Consider the following 22,595-nt stretch of genomic DNA (forward strand, 5'->3'; position numbering starts at 1 on the left):
TGGGAACAGCAAGGAAAAGCTGCCAGTGCCGTGCAGCAGAGGCATTTCCACTCATGCTTTGGCACTCTCACAGGTCCCAAAGAAGCCCAGGGTCCTCAGACACAACTGAGCCCAAAGAATCCTGGAGAAAACCCCCTGAGGCTGCAGCAAGCCCCCCTTGTCAGCCAAGGGCTCCTCCCTCGACATGAGCTTGTGCAGCTGTAAAAGCCTGGACCATATCCCTGTCCTTGGTCTGGGAAAGAAAGTGGAGGGCAGAGGCTGTTCCTCTGCCAGGTCTGAAGAAGAAATGAGCAGAAACATTTGTGGGTCCCCACAAAACTAGCTGCTGAAAAAAACAGTAATAAGTAGCCAGGATTTGCCTTCAATGACATGAAAGAGTTGGCAGCCTTATGCATCCTTCTGCATTGCAGGCACCCAGCGGTGCCACCACCTGTTGTGGCAGTTCCTTTTGCCAGCCAGCAAAGGGCCTTAGTCTCATTTCTAAGAGCAAGAAGGGCACACACCCCGGCCTCATTTGGAGCAGGGAGCACCGTGGCCTCTCCTTCCCCCCCAGCAGCTGATCAAAGCTCCACATTACCCAGCCCTCGCAGCATCACTCCCGACGGACCGGCACAACTCATCCTCCGGCTCTTTCGGATCACCAAACCCCACTGCGATGTGAGAGGCGGCCCTGCAAAAATCCCAGCCACGTCCCTCGCCTCCCTCGCTGCCACTTACCCCCGCAGCTCAGCACTGCCTCCCTGGGAAGCCACCCCTGGGATGTGTGGGCTCCCTTGGCCACTGCAGCTCGCCACTGACCCCCCAGCCCACCTCAATCGGCTCAGGGCTCTGCGAGGATTAGCCCTGTGCTGCCTGCAAATGGGATTACTGGCACCCAGCTGTCCTGAGTGCCCTGGCTACCAGCAGCCAGCCTGGCTTAGGTGCAGGGTGCTGCAAAATAAACCCCAAAATCAAACAGGTTTGAGCACGCTCAAAATCCCTGGAGCCACCAAAGCTACCCCAGGCACTCACCGGCAGCGCGGTGGGGAAGGCAGTCGTCTCACCCATGTGCAGCTGGGTGCAGGGATGTGCAGAGGAGCAGCAGTGGAGCTGCTGAAACCCCGTGGGGTGACACAAGGTGATGTGCCAAGGGTGCTCCACCCACAGCTCTGCCCCAGCTCCAGAGCAACGACAGCAAATCTGTGCTGGGTTGGGCTAAGCCTCCCCTTGCTGAGCCTGCCAATTGCTGCTTGATCCGTTTACCTCCAGCCCTGCACGACTGCCAGCCTTTCCCACTGCCCCTAATCTTGGCCACAGTGACACCCTGGAATCCACGTACCAGCACAGCTTCTCTGCCCCATGTCCAGCCTGTTTCCACATCCCAGAGCTCCCTGGAGCAGCGCTGGAGCTCCCTGACCTGCTTTCTCCTTCCCTGGCTCCATGGGTGTCTCCATCCTGGTGGGCAACAAGTACCCATCGTGCCCGGCCCCGGCACCTCTGTAGTGGGCTCCTCTCTTGCTATCACAGGATGGGGATGCAAAACAAACCCTCAGGAAAAGCGTGAACAGTTGAATGTCGGGCTGGGATCCCAGAGCACAACATGCAGCAGCTTCTGCCCCCTGAACAGCTGCTCCTTTCTGGCAGGAAGAGACTCCTGCCTGCTCCAGCCCTGAAGCTCCCAAGGAGGAGTTTTGCCCTGGGGAGGGATCATTCCAATTCTAGCAGAGGCAAACCCACTAAGCATACTCTGCTTGTGTTTGTTTTCGGCCCCTGGGAGGCTGCTCGTACCCTGCATCTTCTGGTTACCAGGAAGATGAACCATCAATTCTACTTCAAAAAAGTTCAGGGGAAAGAAAGAAAACATGAAAAAAAAACCAAAAAACCAAGCAGAACCAGACAGCACAAAGACAGATGAGGCAGTGCTTGGCACATGGCCTCCACTCCAGAAACCTTACACACCCACAGGGAGGTATAAATAACTATAAATTTATTAGTAAAGCAAAACCATTTGACACTCACACAGAAGAGCGGGATGTGTTATTACAATATATATATACACACATACATGGAGTATCATCTTAGAAACACATGGAGAGCAGTGTTAAAGGCACTGCAAGCCACACAAACCTCAGCAACCTTGGCTGCGACTTCCGACAGCGCCGGGAACTCTACAGGAGTCATGACCACAGGTTGGGAGGCACCCAAGAATCTCACTGACCATGAAGTCCCTCAGATCCACGGCTTGGAGGCACTCAGAAACAAGCCCACAGTCCAGCTCCCACCTGTGGTCCTGCTCTCCCCACTGAGCATCCCAGGCACGCTGTGAGAGCAGCATCTTCACATCCAGAAAGTGCCAGAGGCAGCTGCCAGGAGATGCTGCGGAGGAAGCTGGGCAGCTGGGGAGAAGCTGGGTGCTCACCTGGGCCTGGGGGGAGCTGCCAGCCCCAAACATCACTGGCCTGCCCTTATTGAATCTCAGCATTTCACCTGCATGCACAGGAACCCTCCCACAGGTGAACTCACCACCCAGTGGAGGAAGAGTCAAACTCTGAAGTATAACAAGAAGGTTTTGCCTGTTTTTTAACGGTCAGGCTTCAGCTGCAGCCTGGACTTGATGGTAAATACCCAAGGGAAGTGCAGAAAGTGTTCTCCTCCCTCCTCTTCTCCCTGCAAGGGCAAGCTTGAGTGCCCAGAGATGGTCCCAAAACTGTCAGAGGATGCTTTCCCCTTTGTCCCCCAGTGCAGCACATGGGCCCCAAGACCAGAGTGTGAACATCTTCCCACCCAGACTGCAGAGATGGCATCTGCTCACCAGAGAGCTGGCATGGCCAACTGAGCATCCCCTGATCCCAGGGGTGTCCATGCCACAGCTAAGTCAGCTCAGCTGCCTGCTTGATGCACACAGCTGCTCCACAGCACTCCCAGGAGAACCAAGTGCACTGTCTGAGCCCTCCCCAGGGCCATGACATCTCCCCAGGAATGTCTGACAGTCCTTCACTGACTTTATCCCAGCCTTGGAGATGGAAATGGCAGCTCCCACCCCAGTCCCCACTTCCTACAGCTCTGTTCTGGCTCTTGGTCCTGGCTTGGATTCACTTGTCAGAGCATGGGCAGGATCCCATGCCAAGCTGCCAGGTCACAGGCATTGCCCATGCCCAGTGAAATGGATGGCCTGCTGTGGGGAAGGACCAGAAGCACCCACTGGATTCCAGCAAGACTCAGGTCCTAAACACCTGATCTCACCATCAGTGGTTTGGTATCACTGGGATCCAGCCTCAGCCTGGAAAGGAATTTGGGGCTGGGGACAGCAGAGAGAGGTGGGAACGAAGGAAGAGACTTCACAATCAGTATGGAAGAAGGAATGAAAACAAACCACTGCCTACAAATAAAGAACTGAACCAAGAGAAAAGAAGCTGAGAATATTAAAAGTATAAGCTATGGAAGGGAAGGGGCTGAGACAGCTAAAGGCATCCTGTAGGTAGGGTCAGGGGAAGTGAAGATCAGTAAAAGCCCAAGTTACAGACTACCTTTTCCTGGACCCAGGAAGCCAGAGGAACAGCAGCCCTAGAAAGCAGGACTTATGTCCTGGAGAACACCCACACAACCTCTGCCCAACCTAACCCTCCTCTCCACCTACTCAGCAGCATCCTATGCTCAGTCTGCCTGCCAAGGAGAACCACCCTTTGGGAGGGACCCCCCACTGCCCAGCCCCTCAGCATCCTCAGGTGGCCTGCCAACCAGTCTTGAACTGGCTCGAGCACTTGCCACGGGGCTGATGGCACACCAGCTCCATCACAGCAACTCTTTGAGGTGCTGCAGGGCAGTGAGGAATGCAAGAGGCCAAGCAGAGGCAGGAGCCTGAAAGTTGCTTGAAATAAACACCAGAAGTGAAGTGCAACAGATACAGAGTAGAGACATGGTTTACTCCCCAGAGGGCTTTGGCCCCAGCTGCTCTTTGGTTTGAAAAGGAAACACCAGCAGTCAGCAGAGAGCCCTGCAGTGTGGTGCCCCAGGGACATCAGCTCCCAGGCCAGCCTGTGCCTCCCACACAGCAGCACAGTGCCCCTGACACTCACGTGCCTCCTGCTACTTCCACCACCTCCCACCTCACTGGAAAAAACACGACCTAAAGGCACAGCAATGGAGGTGGACCTGCTTCCTCCACCCCTGTAGGCAACACTGCTGCTTCCAACTAGAAAATGCTCCTATAAAAATACACCCAAAGCTCTCTGCAGCCACTCAGTGCCCACCCCACACAGGTCCTCCACCTGCAAGCTCTAGCTGCATGTTCTCCAGGGGCTTCAGCTGGATTTGGGCTGCTGCAGGACAGCAAATGAAACAAGAGACTGAGTCACCATGGACTCACAGCCAGTCCTAATAATGATGTTCTAATAATTCTGCACCATGATGTTTTTGAACCTGGAGGCACCTATTCACCAGCTGGTGACCTGGACCTAGGCTCATCCCTGCCAAGCTCCCCACAGCATCCCCTCCCTCCCTGGCATGGGGTCCCATGCACACAGCCCTGATGAGTCTCTCTGCCCAGGGCACTGCTCGGCCATTGCCACATCCTAGGCAGAGCCATAGCTCCTCACTGGGATATCCAGGACTTTCCCAGCTGCTGAGCAGAAGAGAAACACCCCCCAACAGTCCCTATGTCCAGCTGTACCAAGGGGACAGGATCTAGCAGCTCCATGGCCCTGCACAGTGTGGAGCTGTGTCTGGGGCTCACCACCATCCTCCTCTGCTCCAAGTGCCGGGCAGTCACCCAGGCAGCTCCCCTGGGCTCCTGGGGAGGAAGAGAGCAGGGCACAGCCAGCTGATGATTTCTCCAAACTCTCCTCTAGCCAACAGCTGCCCCAGAAAGAAACAACAGAGCCACAACAGCCCATGGAGGCTGCAGCTGACTATCTCACACCCTCCTCCTAGCAAAGATGAGTCTCCCTGCAAGCTCTGAGCCTGGGCACTGATCCTGGCTGCCAGTGCTGTGCCCAAGTGCTCAGGGTGACCACTGAGCCCCTGGCAGCTGTGCTGGGCAAGAGCACAGGAACCATGGCCCCAGGCAGGAACAGAGCATGGGTTCAGGTGGGTGCCACAGTCCTCACCTGGTCCCACATTCACAGCCTCCATCACCACCAAGCCCTTCTGTAAAGACAGGCTTTGCCTTCCTTTGTTTGGACTCTCTTTTACTCCTACAGTAAAGCATACACTGAACTTACTACATATTAAACAGCAAAAACCAGCTATCTAGAACTAAAGAGCTCTTTAAAAATCCAGGTTACCACATCTCTTTTTTTTAAAGATTCAGTATGACATCAAGTTAAACTATACAGTATTTTTAATGAATTTTAACAAACTGCTTTAAAAAAAAAGATAAAACAAAAAAAGAGGAAAAATAAACACAGATGGAAAACTTGGTAGGAAGTTCTACATCTTTGAGGCAGCACAAAGTAAGATAACCATCATGGGTCCCTCTTCCTTGGGCAGCAGAGAGCACAGTCCGTTTTAATCACCTTAAAGTTGCACATGAAGATTCAGCCCCAGGGTCTACCCTGTCACTTCCCTGTCCCAACCCCTGAAAATGCACTCTGTTCCCCCTCACCATGCTGGAAATGGAAAACTAAAGCCTTTCTCCACCTTTCAGACAAGAGTCCCCCAACAGAGATGCAGGCCCAGTCCAACCCTCTGCAAGGTTAATCTGTCTACACTTGCCATGGACAACAGTTATTAACCTTGTCCTAATCACTTGTGCAGCACATACTGGCTGCTGCTCACTACAACCTCACAAGAGCACCAGCCAACACCACAGACGAACTGAGGCTGGCAGGGACCTCTGAACACCATCAGGTCCAACTCCTTGCTTGCACAGGGTCAGCTACAGCAGGTTGTCCAGGAACACCTCCAGCCAGGGACTGAACATCCCCAGAGATAGATACTTAATATCTCCCAAGATGGAGGGGGAAAGCTGGGGGACAACCTAGTAGGCACGTCCTCAACCTTCAAGGCATCTGACTGACATGCAATGGATCTCTTGGACATGAGAAGCCAGCAAATTCCTGCAGAGGAAAACACCTGAGGCTGCATCAACCTTGCTAGGGGAGATTTATTTTTAAGTGATGTTTACAAGAAGTGTGCAAAACCTGAAAAATACAGACGAGGTAAAGAGAGGGCAAAGGGGTAAAACAGGACTCCTGCAAGAGGGGAAAAAATAGACTTCTCCTTTACCCACTGCTAACTTTGCCCTCCCCATGGAGCTGAGCCTGCAGTCCAGAAAGGATTCTCCTGGCTCGCTCTGGTTCCTCCAGCAAATCAGACACCAAGCCCCTGGCACGTGCCATGGGTTACTGCTGGCCATGGCAACACCTCACAGTTGTAGATTATTGTAGTGTTCATCTCACCCCTTACTGTTGGAGCTGTGACAGCCCATTGCCTGACCCTGCTGGAGGTACCACTGCCAGCCCAAGGGGTGCTCAAGGGGTTGGAGGCAAGGCTCAGCAGAAGGGATAAGTCCCTTGGGAAGCAGCTCTTGAATGCCAGGCTTTTGGTTGGGAGCAGGGTATGAATGCTGTAACAGAATCATGGAACTGTTAGGGCTGGAAGGACCTTTGGAGATTATCTAGTCCAACCCCCATGCTAAGTTACGGTCACCTAAAGCAGGTTACACAGAAATATGTTCAGGTGGGTTCTGAATGTCTCCAGCGAGGGAGAATCCATGAACTCCTGCCAGGCAGACAGTCCCAGTGCTCCTTGCCATGCTTTCTGGTGGCAGCACAGTGCTTCCTACAGCTCCCTGTGCAGCTGGCAGGGACAGGGGGCAGGCATGCTCACTCAGAACCCTTGCAGAGTGTGACAGCCAGCAACTGCAAAAGCAGCAATGCCAAAGTGCTTTTTGGAGCTGTGAAGCCCCATGGCTTTTCCCTTTCAACACTCTAGAAGGAGGGAGAGCAGGGGAGGTTGGGCCAGTCAATCAACAGTAACGATCTGAAATGATGCCCTCAACTGAGCCTGGACCAAGTTGGGAGACCCCAGCAGCAGAAACCTGCCATCTCTAGGCCAAGCAGCACACCCTAGGAGAAGGGAGGGCTGGCTCTGCCTTGCTCCTAAACCCTCTCCAGAAGGAGAGTCACACATCCTCACCACCAACCCTGCCAGGCAGGGCAGGGGAAAAAGGCTGCACGCAAAGAGCTGGTGCCTGCAAAAGACAGCTGAGCTCCCAGGACTGGAACTGCAGGTACAGCACAAACTACAGTCCAGGGAACACCAGGAATCTACAGGCATAGTTTCCTCTCTCCACCTCCCTCCTTTCCTTTCCACCCCTTTGAGATGTCCACGTCGTCTGTTGCTACTTCGATACAGGTGACATATCTGAGGCCAGAGGAAAATTTACCTGCCCACACACCGTACCCTCCCTTTCCCCACACTCCTTGGAGGTTGCCAACAACCGAGGAGAGGGAAGGGAAGGCCAAGGCTCGGGAATGTCCTATGCAAGCTGAAAGCCACCGTGGGGCGGGAGGCTCATGGCAAGCAGGCAGCCACCTGGTAGGCACCCTCGGCCGTGTGCTGGACGCTGTGCTCCTGCAGCAGGCCCAAGTCCAGGAACCGTTCCCCACACCACATGCACTTGTACTGCTGCTCCCGGGCATGCACGCTGTGGTGCTTGTTGAGGTGCTCGCGCTGCTTGAAGGCCTTCTCGCAGGAGGAGCACTTGTAGGGCTTCTCGCCCGTGTGCACGCGCCGGTGGCGCTGCAGGTCCGACGCGTACTTGAACCGCTTTTCACAGTCGGGGCACTTGAGGGGCTTCTCGCGGGCCGGGTCGCAGCGGTGCTGCACGAACTCCGAGGAGGAGAAGAAACGTCTCTCGCAGAGCGTGCACTTGAGCGGCTTCTCGGCGCAGTGAGCCAGCTGGTGCTTCTGCAGAGCCGAGGCCCGCTTGTAGGACTTGTTGCACACCGCGCACTTGAAGGGCCGCTCCGCGTTCTGCACGCACTTGTGCCGCAGCAGTTCTGAGGACTGGTTGAAGCCTTTCTGGCACACGTTGCACTTGAAGAGGTTCTCTATGCCGTGCACGTGCTGGTGGTACACCAAGTGCGAGGGCTGCACGAAGCCCTTCTCGCACAGGTTGCACTTGAAGCGCTCCTCGGCCTTGTGCGTGCGGCGGTGACGCATGAGCGCGTACTGCTGCTTGAAGCTCATCTGGCACAGGTCGCACTTGAAGGGCCGCTCCTCGCTGTGCGTGCGCTCGTGCTGCCGCAGGTCCGAGGGACGCTTGAAGGCCTTCTGGCACTCCCCGCAGCGGAAGGGCCGCTCCCCGCTGGGCGTGCAGGGGTGCTGCAGCAGCTCCGAGGATTCCTTGAAGTGCAGCTCGCAGACGTTGCACTTGAAGAGGTGCTCCCCCGAGTGTGCGTACATGTGGCGCACCAGGTGGGACCGGTGCTTGAAGGTCTTCTCGCACACCGTGCACTTGTAGGGCCGCTCCGAGCTGTGCGTCCGTTTGTGGTGCACCAGGTGGGAGGACTGGCTGAAGCTCTTGTCACACAGTGTGCACTTGTACGGCTTCTCGCCCGTGTGGATGCGCTCGTGCCGGGACAGCTCCGAGAGGTGCTTGAAGGTTTTCTGACAGATGGAGCAGCTGTAGGGCTTCTCCGAGGGGTCGAGAGGCTGCGAATGCTCTACCTCGGGAGGCTTGTAGGTCTTCTCACAGATAGAGCACTTCATAGCGTTGCCGTTGTGGACATTGTGGTGCTGCGCCAGCGAGGTCAGGAGGGAGAAGCCCATCTTGCAAACCCCGCACACAAAGGGCTTCTGCTCCACCTGGATACACTGGTGTTCAAGGAGGTCGGTGGCCTGGTGGAAGATCTTCAGGCACTGGGTACACTGGAAAGAACGGTCATGGCTTGGCAAGCACTGGTGCTCATGGGGGTTGGAGAGGTGAGCGAGGTCATGGCCACACACACCGCACTTGTGGGATGGCTCTCCAGCCTGGATGGGGGCGTGCTGGTGGTGCTGCAGTCCGGGGTCCGGCTGGAGCAGGATGCCGTACACGGCACAGCCCAGGGGGTTGTCAGCAGTGCTGGGAGGGATGGAGTGCTCTGGGAGGGCGGCTGCCCCAGCGTGGTGCTGCTGCGGTGGCGGCGGCTGCTGTGGTTGCTGCTGTTGCTGCTGCCAGCTTTCTGACATGCTTGGGGAAAAAATGGGATTTTAGCAGTGATAGCTTCAGCTTCCCAGATGAAAGGGTTCAAGTAAAAGCAAGACCAAAAGATTCTGAGATCCTGATTCCCTGTAAATGATCCCCTCAAGTTGAGGCCAGAAAAGCCAGCCCACAGCCAGGATCCTGGGAAGAAAAGAGGTTGAAGAGACTCCAAAGCCTCCTCCTTAGACCAGCACAGGTTCTTTATGGACTGATTTGGTCTGACTTTTCCTTTTTTTGGACAAAGGAAGAGGAGGCAGAGGCAAGTGCCTTGAAGACGAGAGGAGGCCCTTCTCTGTGCTGGCTGCGATGTGCTCACACTTGCGAAGGGCACAGGAAGCAACCCAGGGAGCAGCTCTCTCTGCAAGAAAGAACACAGCTCATGTCAGGTCTTAGAAGAAACGTGGGCAATTCTCTATCAACCTTCTCCCATGGCTCTCTTTGAAAACTCTCCTGTATCCCTGCAAAGCTACCAGGAAGCCAGTGTGGAACCGGAGCCCACTTGCTGCTGTGCAAATGGCCTGGGACAAGGAGTTCTCAGCCTGGAAAGGGCTGGGCTCTGCCAGGCACACGTTTGGGTGTTGTGCTCTCACAAGAGGCAGCACAACTGCCCAGGGCCTGCTCAGCTCAGCCTTGAGTGGGTCACTGGATCTCCAGCAGTGCTGTGGCACTGTCTGAGAACATTGGTCTCTCTGCACAGGCTATGCACAAACATCGTGCAATCGAGGGTTAGATTTTACATGCATCAATGCAGAACCTAACATGATCCCACCCCAGCTGAAACAGCTCTGTGAAACGGTTCTGCTCCTGGATATTGAGCCCATTACCCAATGGATGCATGCAAAGCATTTCCCCCTCTCTGAGCAGCGCTTGTAGACTGGAAGAGCCAGAGAGCTCAGGAGAATATTTGCCCTCAGTGTTATCCTATCCTCAGACAGAACACAGAACCCACAGGCATCACTCTGTGAAGATAAAAGAAGAGTTAAAGCAGTGGCTTAGCTGAACCTCCCACCAAACCATGTAATAAAAGTACACTAAAGCCAACCAACCCATGCCAGAGCTGCAGCCTGGCCTTGCTACAGAGCATCATCAGGCTTGTGCTCACTGAAAAGTTCCAGCCTTTTAGAGAGGTCCAATAAAAGCTGACACCAACTTAGGGAAGACTAAGACCCACCAGCAAGCAGCAGACAGCAGCAGTGTCAACACACCTCAAGAGAGAAGGTGCAAGCCCTGGTGAGCAGCAGCCACCAACACTCCTGGGCCTTGAGCTCCCAGCCCCATAACAGCATCCCCATGTCTGCGTCAAACCACCTGCCCCCAGGGTAAGGAAATCCTTGGTCCACAAGAATATTTTTTATGTTTAAAACTGCAATAAAGAGCACCAGGGAATCCCACTTCCCAGCATCCACACCTCCACCAGCACTAAGTAGACTGGGTTGAGCCCCACAGCTCAGGTAGTGCGGGACCCACTTCTGACTGTGGGGACACTTCATTATTTTGTGCTCCAGCATAGTTTCGGGCAGTAAAGCCCCCAAAGGCACCATCGCAGCCCTGCCCGCACGCAGGATGCCCTCCTTCCCCTACAGAGCTCACCTTGACGAAGCGAGGGCTCGCAGTGACGGTACCTGCACCCGAGCTCGGCGGGACACCAAACTTCAGCCCAGCCCGGGTGCCACCTTCCCCCGCACACACCGCGAACCGCGGCAGGATGAACCCACCGGCGACAAATCCCGGCCTAACCGGGAGGGAAGATTGTGCTCCTCGCAGGGAAGAGCGATACCAACCTTGGCTTACCGAGGGCTCTGCGCGGGGACCCGCGTCGGCGCCAGCTCCAGCCTAACTCATCCCTCCGTGGGAGGTGGGAAGCGACAACCATTTAGGGAGCGCGGTCGGGAGCGCAGAGGTACTTTCAAACTGGCGAGGCGGCCTGCTCGGCATGGCCCGGCTGCTCCCGCCGGGCCCGGGCCGCCTCAGGGCCGCGGGGTGCGGGGGCGGCCGGGGAGCTCGCAGGCCACCAGCAGCAGCCGCCGCCGCCGCAGCCCGCGGCCAGGCCCGGCCCGCCGCTCGCCGCTCCCCATCGGGCGGCCCCGCTGGCAGCGCGGGGACGACGCCCCGAGGCCTTCACCGCCGCCGCGCAGGGAGGCCCCGCGGTGGGGTCGGGTGTAGGGGGTCGCTGCCCGCCCGGGGCCGCCCCCGCCCCGGCGAGGCGCACACAAAGGGCGGCGGCGGCGGTCGGGCCGCTCACCTGCGGCGGGAGGAGGCCTCGCCGGCGGCAGGGCCGCGGCCTGCGCGCTGCGCCCGAGCCCCGCGCTGGCGTGGAGGCGGGAGCCGGGAGGGAGGAGGGGAGGGAGGGAAGGGAGCGAGCGGCGGGCGGGAGCGCAGCGGAGGGAGCGGAGCGGGCCGGGCCGGGGCGGCCGCGGCGGCGGCGGAGGAGGCGGGGCGGGCGCGGCGGGTGCTGCCCCCTGCCGGGCCGCGCCGGCAACTGCGCTGCCGCCGCCACCGGGAACCGGGCCGTCCCGGCGGGTGCCGCGGCCATGAGCGCCGCGCTCGTGGGGTACAGCAGCTCCGAGGAGGAGCAGGAGCAGGAGGAGGAAGGGGGGAACCGGGGCAGCGGCGCGCAGGGGTCCGCCGGGGCCAGGTGGGTGCGGTGGGGTGGTGGTGGCAGGAGCGCGCGGGAGGCGGCGGGAGCGCGCGGCCTTTCTCCTCCTCCTCTTCCTCCCTCTCACCCCGCTCCGGTCCCGCAGCGCCGGCCGCCCCCGCCTGCCCGCGCCCGCCGGCCTGCCGGGAGAGCCGGACCCGGAGGAGGCCGTGAGCGATGACAGCTCCCGGCACGGCGGCCGCGTGCGCGGCTTCCCCCACGAGCGGGGCAACTGGGCCACGCACGTCTACCTGCCCTGTAGGTACCGGGACCGCGATCGGGATGGGACCGGGACCGGGACCGGGACCGGGACCGGGATGGGTCCGGGAGGATGGCGGGACGGACCTCAGCCGCTGCGCCCCAGGGTCCTGCCGGTCCCGGTGGGGATCGGCGGCCAGCGCTCCTCTGACGGCGCTGCCCCGCAGACATTGCCCAGGAGGAATTCCTGGAGCTGCTGGAGCTGCTGGTGTCCCGCGCCCGCACCTACGTCCCGTCGCTGGCTGCCATGGAGGAGTTCCACCTGAGCCTCTCGCAGTGCGTGGTGCTGCGCTACCACTGGATAGAGCCCTTCGTCCGCTCCCTCAGGGAGCGCCTGGCCGCCTTCCACAGGTGGGTTTGGCAGAGCCTCGGGAAAGCGCTCCTCACACCCCTCCTCTGCCCTCGGGATCCGTGTTTTGCCAGCATCCACGCCCTAAGGTGACCCTGGCAGCTGGTGCTGGCAGAACATTAAAGCCCTGGGGATTTTTCCTCACTGCCTTAGGATCTGGCACCAGACGCGTCAGGTTTGGGCTTTCCAGGATCAGGCCAGAGCTGTGCCATCCCCTAAACCATGGATGGTTTTGTTGCTTACATGTGGCTCAGGTGCTGGTTGAGCATCAGCTGCTTCAGGGTTTCTGTCACTGTCCAGGCTTTGGAGGGCTGGAAACAGGAGGGGAATTAATTAATTTGAGCCCCAAGAGGTTCTGGTTACATCAATTTGGGCCGATTGCAGCATATATTTGCCTGTATCTTTCCATGGCTTGGTAACAATCCTGGCCCCTCCTCATCATGTTGGTTTTTTTTTTTTGTTTGTTTGTGGTTTTTATTGTTTTTTTTTTTAATTTGTTTATTTGTGGGGTTTTTGGTTTTTTTTTTTTTCCTCCTGCAGCTGAAATACGATCTTTCTTATTTCAGGTTCTTCTGCGTGGCTGACCAAGTGAAGGTTTACACCAACCAGAACAAAACCAGGTGAGTGCACAGTGGAGCGGCCTGCCTGCCCCAGGAGAAGTCTGAGCAAGGTGCTGGGTGGATGGGAAGTGTCACCCTGCCTGTCCCACAGTTGGGCTGTGTGATGACACAGTATGCGATCATCTCCAGATCATCTCCAGACATTTCACACCTTTCCTCAGCCATCTGTACAAATTTTTAGCTTTGGCACTGATTCTCTTCAAGCTCTTGGTCTCATTAGCCGGCGTGCACAGCCTGGGGTGAGCAGAGTGGGACCACCTCTTTTGGCAGCAGTGCCAGTCGTGAAATTGTAGTGCAGGTTCTTCCAAGAGCTGGAGAGAAATAGCTGAGATGGTGCTAATTCTACTGGGCATCAGCTCAGAAGCCTGATTCCAACGGAATACAGTTAAGTTTTTTTTGAATATCAAAGCAAAGGTGATTAAAATTGTTGGAAGTTGCCAAATCTGGTGGGAAAGGCAGCCCGAGATAGTCATGGGTAGGAAAAAGTGGATATGGAATCTGGGTGACACTTGGATTTTCTGCTTCCCTCCTGGAGGGGAAGAAATGATGACTCTAAATGACTCTAGAAAGTGTCATCCATACAGTCCTGGAGGAAGTGCTGACCTCTTTGTCACATTTCTCCAGCTTGGTACTTCCCACTCCCTGCTTCCTCTCACACTGTAAAGCAACTTCCACTTTTTTAATGCAGCTCCTGCATGGGCACGGCACTCTGCTGAAATTCCCATCCAGTGCATCCTTTGCCTAGAAAACTGATTTTCACGTCCCAAAATGTACCAGGCTAATCTAGTAAATCTAGATACATGGTTTATCATCCAGTCCTGCTTCTCCCTGCTACCACATCTGTTTTTCTTCAGAATACAATCAGCATCCCTGGATGCTTGAACCTGGCATTCCTCAGATTTCCTTGTGTTAGGGAGTAGGGAGCTTGCCCAGTAGGAATGAAGGGCTAAGTATTCTTAGGGTTGTTCTTTCTGCAGCATGAAAGGGTGCTTGCTGTCTCTCCTTGCCTTTCTTTAGGACCTTTATTGGCTTGGAGGTCTCTGCTGGGCATTTCCAGCTGCTGGAGCTGGTCTCAGAGGTGGACGGCGTTCTAGAGGAATTTGACCTTCCCACATTCTACAAGGTGAGGCGTTTCCTGCTTGCTCCCCTGCCAGTCTGGACATGCTGGCTGGTTCCCTGTGAGATGTTCACTCAAATAAACAGGAGCCAGTTGCAGTGGCTGCCCTGCTGTGCATGGAAGCAGGGTTGTCCTAGGATAGAATGGGCACTGTTGGACTGAGGACAATCCTTGTGTCTTTGCCTTGGGCAGCTTTCTTGGGCATTAGTCCAGCCTTTTTGCTTAGTACTAGCTTTGGGAACAGGTTTGGGATTTTTGAAGGGCCAGACCCCTGTTTGTCTGTCTCTAGAGCTGAGCAGAATTATTCAGAAGTGACCCATGTACCTGCTCCGGGACCAGTTCTGAGAGATTCTTCCACAAAAGAGTGGGGAGAAGTTGGAGCACAAAGTTGAAGAGTGAAGCACAGGGGAGCTGGGAACCAGGCAGCCTTGCCCACTGGTGTCCAAAAGGGCTGGGGTGGGAAGCCCAGGACTCCTCTTGCCTCCAGCACTGTCCATATCAGCTCTGCAGCTGTTGAGTTGGCAGAGGGGACTCCCAGCTTTGGGATCCTCCAGCCTCTGTGATCCCAGGCAGGGCAGCAGCATCATGCTAGATCTCCCACTGTGGCTCTGTGCATTGACCAAAGCCTCCATTAGCCCTCACATTCTTATCCCTGTTTTTTCTTCAGGACCCATCGTTCCACATCAGCTTGGCCTGGTGTGTCGGGGACCTGTCTGGCAGGCTGGAAGGGCAGTGTCTGCGGGAGCTCCAGGTGTGTCCCCACATGGTTTGGAGAGCAGGGGAAGGGCAGAGCTGGAGTCAAGCCACACCTCCCTGCCAGGGTCCGAGGGTGGGAAATTCTCTTCACTGAGCAGGACAAACTTCACTGGGCTGAAAGATGAGAAGCTTTTGCGGGGAGTGTGAGTTAAATCACCCTCCTGAGGGAAGTCAGAGGCTTCAGCTGCAAATGGCTTCATCTGTGACTTGCTTCAGAGAGGGAGCTGCCAACTCCATCCTCTGGCAGATCCGCCCTCCTGGTACTGACTCCTGCCTCTATTTTCCAGGACATTGTGGATGGGTTTGAGGAGTCAGCACTCCTGCTGCGTATCCAATGGGAGCAAATCCGCTGCAAGTCAGGGAACAAGTACTTCTCCTTCCCCTTGAGGTAGGGGCAGGTGGGGCTGTGCATTTTGGAGCCTGGAAGAGCCTGACACTGGAACCAGGACCGTTGTCTGGCACAGCTCTGCGTGGCGCGGGCTGGCACGCACCTCTGCGCTCTTCTTGCCTGCTCAGCGTCTCTGCAGTGTCTGTGGCCTCAAGTCAGGCCACTTCCAGTTCGAGCTGCTGGCTGAAGAAAAGTGTGTTTGTAGCAGATTTCATCCTCACTGCTGGATGTGCTGCAGTCAGCACCGGCGGTTCCAGACATCCCATCGTCGCTAATTTTGCTGATTTTTTTAGAAAAAGAAAAAAAAAAATCTTCAAAAGCCATAGATGCCTTATGGGAAGGAGGAAGAAGGTAGCGTGGGAAGCTGCTACTAAAGGGAGAATGTCTCACACAGTGGGAAGTAGCACTGCCAGATTGTTGGGAGGCTCTGGGCATGTTTTGAGTAGCAAGAAGGAAGGACATGGAACTGGATCATCTTCCCTGAGTGCTTTCCTACTGTAAGCCAGCTCAGACAAGCTCCTGAGTCATGCTGTGTCCCTCTCACACTGCTGCTGCCTCTACTGTAGAGACATTTCACTGTCTGATCCTTTTGCCAAAGAACAAGAGCTTGCTGCCAGGTGTGGGTGAGCCCTGGAATGGACAGTGTCAGTGTTTGCCTGAGCTGGGAGGGCAGTGCCCACAGGTGAGTCAAGGGGTGGTGGCTCCTGCCCAGGCTCCACACTTTTTCCCTGTGTGATCAGCACCCCAGGTGGATGATGACCCAGGGGATTGAAGGCTGGACATTGTCCCCTGGGAGAAACTCCTTTTTAATCCTCTTGTCCCTGCGGGATGGTCAGCTGCAACCTCTCAGGTAGCTGGAACAGGATGCTGATGTGATGCCGTGAATCTTTTTATTCCGTGTGTGTCCGGGACTTCTGAGCAGTAAAAATCTGTCTCCTCGTGTCGTAAAATTGTGTCTGTGGTGTATTTCAGCCGTTTCCTTTTAGACATGCACAACTCCTCCAAGCTTCACATGAGGCCACGTTTGTAAGTGCTCCTGTGAGCTCCGTGCTGCCTGTCCTGGCACAGAGAGTGGCTTTGTCCTTGGGAGCATCTCCATACAGTCGGGAGTTGTGTCCCTGGGAGCATCGCAGCCAGTTGCTGCTGCCAGCAGCCTTTTGAAGTCCTTAACAAAAAATCTGTTAAGTCTTTAGCCAGTTAGTTTCCGGGATGAGGATCTGCAAGATAAGTTTCTTTTGGGGAAAAAAAAACAAACAAACAGAGAGATATATTTAGCCCCTGGGGACTTCAGTGAAACCGGTTTCTCCGAGGTTAATGCTCAACCACCGGCCACAGGCGGGCCTGGCACAGCACCCAGTTGTGTAACAGCGGGTGTCGGAGACCCCCGGGTCAGGGCACAGCGGCTGTGGGGACAGAGTCGGGGGATGCGGCGGCTGCCGGCAGGGCCGGCGGCGGGGCGCGGCCCGGGGCGGGGAGGGCCCGGGGCGGGGGGCTCTGCCCGCGGCTCCACCGCGCACACACGTGCGGGGGGGCGGCCCCGCCTCCGCCGGCCCCGCCCCGCCGCGGCCCCGCCCCGCCCGCTCCCACCGCTCCCCGCCGCCGCCGCCGCCGCCGCGCCCGCCTTCCGCCACCCGCTCCGGTGCTCCCGGCGGCGGGCAGAGCGCGGCAGGGCAGCCGAGCGGAGCCGGGCCCCGCCGCGCCGCGCCGCGCCGGCCGCCCATGTGCCGCGCGCCGGCGTCCTGACCTCGCGCACAAAAGGCGGGCCGGGAGGCGACGGGCCGCGCCTGGCAGCGCCTCCCATGCACCGTGCGCAGCCCCCCGCGGCGCCTCGGCCCCGGGCCATGAGGGCGGCGTAGCTCCGACACCGCCGCGCTCGGCCCGGCCCGGCCCGGCCCGGCCCGGCCCGGCGCGGCCGGGGGCAGCCGCGACCCGGCGGCAGCGCGGAATGGCAGGAGGGGGCGGCGCCCCCTGGCGGGCGGGCGGGCGCCTCCCGCCGCTCGTGGTGCTGCTGGTGCTGCTGGCGGGGGCGGCGGGCGAGGAGATCAACGCCGAGGTGAGCCACGGGCCCGGGCATGGCACCCCCGGCCGCCGCACCGGCACCTGCGGGCCCGGCGCACCGCCCGCCGGGGCAGGTGCCGGCGGGGAACGGGGGGACGGGGGTGCAGGTCGCCCCCAGGGGTGGCGGGCAGCGGGCGCGGGGTGTGGGGAGGAAGCGCTTTGTGCCTGGCGGGGGAGGGGGTGAAAGGGCTTTTGATAAAGGCTCTGCTCCACCACCCTGCCGGGGGAAGGGGAGTGGGGGTAGAAGAGTTTAATAGATGTAATGTTTTTAGAAATTTAAATGTTAAGACATTTTTGGGAAAAAAAAAAAAAAGAGGGATACGAAAAGGATTGGAGAACCTGGAGAAGAAAAGACTTGGAAAAGGAAAAAGACTTGGAAGAGCATTACGACTTGGAAAAGGAAAAAGAATTGGAAGGAATTTAGACAAAAAGCTTTAAAGATTAAAAGGGAAACCCCCCTAATTTGGAAAATATAAATGAAAACTAAGAGGAAAAAAAAAGTTACAAAAGAGTAATAATAAAGATAAAAATAAAATGCAATTAAAGCAGACAAGAGGAGGCGGAGGCTGGGGCAGGAAGGAAGAGCCCCGGCGCGCCCCAGCACCCTCCTGCCCCCCGCCCTGGGGCTGCAGCCCCGCAGGACAGAAGCCCCTTTGTGGGTGCAGGCTGGGGTGGGGGTCCCAGGCTTCACATCCCTCAGCAGCTCCCAGGGGACGCCTCCAGAGGAGGACAGTGACAGGCAGCCCGCAGGCAGCCTGGCCCCCTGCCAGCTGCCCCGTCCCTGGAGTCAGTCCCTGAGTCAGGCAATCCGGCAGCAGCCCCCCGAGATTACCAGCTCCTCCACCTTTCGGGGCAGGGCAGGGACCCTCTGCCCTGCCGCCACACTTCTGCTTACTCGGGGTTGGCATTTGCCACTGGCAGCTGGCACTGACCGCCCCGTGAAGGGACACGGGGCTGGGGTACAGTCAGGCAGGGGGGCGGGATCCACCCCCACTGGCTGTTGGGGAGCTCTGGTCCTGCCGTGGGGCTGCTCCGTGCCGGGGCTGACGCGCAGCTCTCCCGGCGCAGGCATGGCTGCGGCTCTACGGGTACCTGCCGCAGCCCAGCCGCCGGATGTCCACCATGCGCTCGGCTCAGACCTTCTCCGCGGCGCTTGCGGAGATGCAGAAGTTCTATGGCATCACCGTCACCGGCGTCCTGGACGAGGAGACCAAGGCGTGAGTTTCTCCATTGTCCCTTTGCTCAAGCAGATGGCAGCTCCACTCTCAGGCTCTGTGGTTTTCTCTGACAGCCTCAGGGCTCTGCTGGCATCTGGAAGAGTGGATGCTGTCCCCCTTGGGAGCTGCTTCTCCCCTTTGGGGGCTGCACCTCAGCAGCCAGGATATCGTCCCTGCTGTCTGTGGGTGCTGTAACCCCTCAGGGACGTTGGCTGTGGTGGGCTGAGCCCTGACTCGGTGTCTTCTCGCAGGTGGATGAAACGTCCCCGCTGTGGGGTCCCGGATCAGTTTGGAGCACGGATGAAGTCCAACATGCGTCGGAAGCGGTACGCGCTGACAGGGCGGCGCTGGAGCCAGAGCCACCTCACCTTCAGGTACTCAACACTGCCAGGAATTCCCTCCCCCCCAGCTCATGGAGAGCCATGGATCCCCTCAGGGAACAAGTGCTGCTCCAGGCCTTCCCTAGTGAATTCTGTATCCCCAGCATCCAAAACTACACAGAGAAGCTGGGTCGGTACCACTCACACGAGGCTGTCCGACGAGCTTTCCGGGTGTGGGAGCAAGCCACGCCGCTGGTTTTCCGGGAGGTGGCCTACGAGGACATCCGGCAGAAGAGGAAGAAGGAGGCTGACATCATGGTGCTCTTTGCCTCTGGATTCCATGGAGACAGCTCTCCCTTTGATGGCCTTGGGGGATTTTTGGCTCATGCCTATTTCCCTGGCCCTGGCATGGGGGGAGACACACATTTCGACTTGGATGAGCCCTGGACGCTGGAGAATGCAGATGTGTCTGGTGAGTTGAGGGCCAAGAAGGTGGTAAAGCTGACCAGAGGAGCCTGGTGGCTACCTAGGCTAAAGGAGGGGTGAAGGTGCTGTGCTGGTGTGGACAGGAGTGGCAGGGAGAGCCGGTCCACCATGGGTGATGCAGGCTGATCCCACTGGAGCACCCCTGTTGCAGGGTGCTGGGTCCAGGGGTCTGCCTCGTGTGTCATGTTGTCCATCCTCTCTTGCTGATGGTGCCTCTCCATGCAGGGAACAACCTTTTCCTGGTGGCTGTGCATGAGCTGGGGCACTCGCTGGGCTTGGAGCACTCCAGCAACCCCAGTGCTATCATGGCGCCCTTCTACCAGTGGATGGACACTGAGAACTTCCAGCTGCCTGAGGATGACCTCAAGGGCATCCAGCAGCTCTACGGTGAGGAGCTAGTTGGGGGATCATCCCAGAGGTGGGATTCTGGGCATGTGTGTGGGGAAAATGAAGTGCAGGTGCTGCAAGTCTGCATCACCACATCCCTTCTCTCACCTGCCTGATCCAGGTACCGCAGATGGGCACCCTCAGCCCACCAAGCCTTTGCCCACCGTGACACCCCGGAGACCTGGCAGGCCAGACCAGAGACCCCCTAAACCTCCCCCTCCGGGGAAACCAGAACGACCACCCAAACCTGGCAGCCCAGACCAACCTGACCACTATGGCCCTGACATCTGCGATGGGGACTTTGACACGGTGGCGGTGCTGCGTGGGGAGATGTTTGTATTCAAGGTACCTGCCCCAACCCCCTCCTGCCCCTTCCCTGGGGATGTAGTGGGTCTGTGGGTGGGAGGACCCCTCAGCAAGGTGACTGTGTCTCTTGTGTCCCCCCCCATCCTCTGCCAACACCCTGTTTCTTTCCAGGGCCGGTGGTTCTGGAGGGTCCGGCACAACCGGGTGCTGGACAACTACCCCATGCCCATTGGACACTTCTGGCGGGGCCTCCCTGGCGACATTGATGCTGCCTACGAGAGGCATGACGGGAGGTTCGTCTTCTTTAAAGGTGAGCAGGGAAGCTGGATGGGAGGGCTGAGGTGGAAGTGAGACCCCAGCGTCCCCCACAAAGCTGCTGAGAGCTTGGTTGGCTTCATCCCATCCTGACCCACCTCCCCAGTCACAGCTGCTGTGTGATCCCAAGGGGTCAGGGTGGCTACAGGCATCTACCACTATCCATATCCATTTGTGTACCTGCCACAGCAGCTGGGCAGGACCTTCTCATCTCCCTTCTCCAACTCTTTCCCCTCTAGGCGACCGGTACTGGCTCTTCCGAGAAGCCAACCTGGAGCCTGGGTACCCACAGCCCCTGGTCACCTATGGGCAGGGCATCCCCTACGACGGCATTGACATGGCCGTCTGGTGGGAACCCACGGGACACACCTTCTTCTTCCGTGGGGACAGGTGAGTGTCTGTGGGGTTCTCCCTGCTTTGCTGCCTCCTGGCTCCTGTCAGGGGGAGAATGTTGGGCAATGGGGGCCCCTGTGCTCATCACTTACTCCCCACCTCCCTCTCCAGATACTGGCGCTTTAACGAGGACACACGCTCGGTGGACCCTGGGTACCCAAAGCCCATCTCTGTCTGGGTGGGCATCCCTCCCTCGCCCAAGGGAGCCTTCCTCAGCCCGGATGCCTGTAAGTAGAGGAGGAGAGGGGTGGGTGGTGGGGGTCTTGGGGATGAGATTATCCCTCTGACAGCCTGGCTACATGGGACAGACTTGGGGAGAGTGAATGGGAGTCAGCGGTGAATCCCTTTCTGAAGGGTTTCACCAGTCCTGGAGCAAAACCTGCTGTCTTGGGCATCTGCAGGGATGCCCAGGTTCTGCAGTGTCCTGTGCCCACCCACTTACCCCTTGTCTCCATCTTCTCTCCCCCAGCCTCCACCTACTTCTACAGAGGCACAAAGTACTGGAAGTTCGACAATGAGCGTCTCAAGACAGAGCCAGGCTATCCCAAATCCATCCTACGGGACTTCATGGGCTGTCACACGGAGTTGGTCCCAGACCCCAATCCCCGCTGGCCCGATGTGGACCGACCCCCCTTCAACCCTGATGGGGGGACTGAAGGTGAGGAAGAGGAGGAGGAAGAGGAAGATGAGGATTACAACGAGGGAGATGGCCAGCCAGGCAGGGATGTGGACGTGGTGGTGCAGATCGACGAGTACACACGCACCATGAGCGTGGTCATGGTGCTGGTGCTGCTGGTGCTGCTGCTCTGCATCCTGGGCCTCATCTACGTCATCGTCCAGATGCAGAGGAAGGGCGCACCCCGAATGCTCTTGTACTGCAAGCGCTCCTTGCAGGAGTGGGTCTGACCCTGCCTCCCTCCCGCAACCGCCCCTGCCACCATGGTGCTAAGATGGACCTGACACCCCCTCCCCCTGACCCTCACCACGGCCTTGGCCCCTCTACCCCATTGTTGCTTGATGGCTCCAGCCTCAGAAATGGGGGGATGCCCAACCCCCCAAGCCCCTCCAGAGCAGCCGGGCTGGGACCGGGGATGGTCATGGGGGGGCTGGAGGGCATCCAGGCCCTGCCTGCTCCCCAGTGCCTGTGCGTCCCCCTAGCTGTGACCCTCAGGCTGCCACCTATCACGTGCGTGCATCTGCCATGGGTCCCTGCAGGGTCCCTTCCTCCTGTGTGAGCCCGCTGCAGCTCGGCAGGTGAGTGGGCTGGGGGCTGCTCACCAGTGCTGCAGGCGGGCAGGTCTCAGCCTCTGGCACCTGCAGTGGTGGGGAAGGGAGGGCTGAGCTCATGGCTGTGTTGCTACGGGGATAACAGGGATGTGGTGCCTAAAGACGGTGTGAGTTGGGAGATGCCACCTCTGCAACCCTGCTGGGGCTCAGCTCAGTCCAGGCCCTGCTGCTGCCACCGTGGGACGAAGCCCTGGGGCACGTGGCCCTGTGGGCAGGGCAGTGGGCAGAGCCAACTTGTATGTCCATTAAACAGGTCAGGTGTGTGGAGAGCTGTGGTGCCATCGTCCTTCCTGCTGCAAGGGTGCCCTGGGAGGGATCGGGCAAATTTTGTGGTAATGGGGCTTGTCTGGGGGGTCACTCTGCATGGCACCTCCAGGGGACTGGGTGCCATGCTAGGGGATACAGGGAAGGGGCCAGCGTGGCCAGTGATGTCCCTGCAGCAGTCCCTGCCCTGGGGCTGCCACTTTAGGGGGTCAACTAAAGCAGCCCCCCCACCCCCACCAGTGGACAGAGCAGCCTTTCAGCAGCTCCCAT

General features: G+C 58.0%; 3 protein-coding genes across 4 annotated transcripts; 2 read left to right on the plus strand and 1 right to left on the minus strand.

The window, feature by feature from the left end:
• Nucleotides 1-1,949: 1,949 nt before the first annotated feature.
• ZNF319 (zinc finger protein 319) lies at nucleotides 1,950-11,505 on the minus strand. Of its 2 annotated transcripts, none has more exons than XM_068203060.1 (2): nucleotides 10,961-11,505; nucleotides 1,950-9,527 (listed from the first exon to the last, which is right to left on the minus strand). In XM_068203060.1, exon 2 carries the CDS (start codon nucleotides 9,154-9,156, stop codon nucleotides 7,495-7,497), a length of 1,662 nt encoding a protein of 553 aa, XP_068059161.1. In that variant the 5' UTR covers nucleotides 9,157-9,527; nucleotides 10,961-11,505; the 3' UTR covers nucleotides 1,950-7,494. The 2 variants fall into 2 exon arrangements, with proteins under 2 accessions (XP_068059161.1, XP_068059160.1); XM_068203059.1 differs by having other exon boundaries at nucleotides 10,951-11,505.
• A 164-nt stretch (nucleotides 11,506-11,669) lies between these two features.
• On the plus strand, nucleotides 11,670-16,242 carry USB1 (U6 snRNA biogenesis phosphodiesterase 1). The gene is made up of 7 exons (XM_068203063.1): nucleotides 11,670-11,804; nucleotides 11,911-12,062; nucleotides 12,230-12,413; nucleotides 12,978-13,031; nucleotides 14,049-14,154; nucleotides 14,816-14,899; nucleotides 15,192-16,242. Exons 1-7 carry the CDS (start codon nucleotides 11,701-11,703, stop codon nucleotides 15,294-15,296), a joined length of 789 nt encoding a protein of 262 aa, XP_068059164.1. The 5' UTR covers nucleotides 11,670-11,700; the 3' UTR covers nucleotides 15,297-16,242.
• Nucleotides 16,243-16,875: 633 nt separating this feature from the next.
• Nucleotides 16,876-22,328, plus strand: MMP15 (matrix metallopeptidase 15). The gene is made up of 10 exons (XM_068203058.1): nucleotides 16,876-17,345; nucleotides 18,419-18,567; nucleotides 18,819-18,941; nucleotides 19,052-19,359; nucleotides 19,599-19,760; nucleotides 19,882-20,105; nucleotides 20,238-20,376; nucleotides 20,621-20,771; nucleotides 20,886-21,001; nucleotides 21,244-22,328. Exons 1-10 carry the CDS (start codon nucleotides 17,238-17,240, stop codon nucleotides 21,678-21,680), a joined length of 1,917 nt encoding a protein of 638 aa, XP_068059159.1. The 5' UTR covers nucleotides 16,876-17,237; the 3' UTR covers nucleotides 21,681-22,328.
• The last annotated feature ends 267 nt before the right edge of the window (nucleotides 22,329-22,595 follow it).

This window comes from Anomalospiza imberbis, chromosome 12 (assembly GCF_031753505.1).
Source record: "Anomalospiza imberbis isolate Cuckoo-Finch-1a 21T00152 chromosome 12, ASM3175350v1, whole genome shotgun sequence".
Classification (NCBI taxonomy): domain Eukaryota; kingdom Metazoa; phylum Chordata; class Aves; order Passeriformes; family Viduidae; genus Anomalospiza; species Anomalospiza imberbis.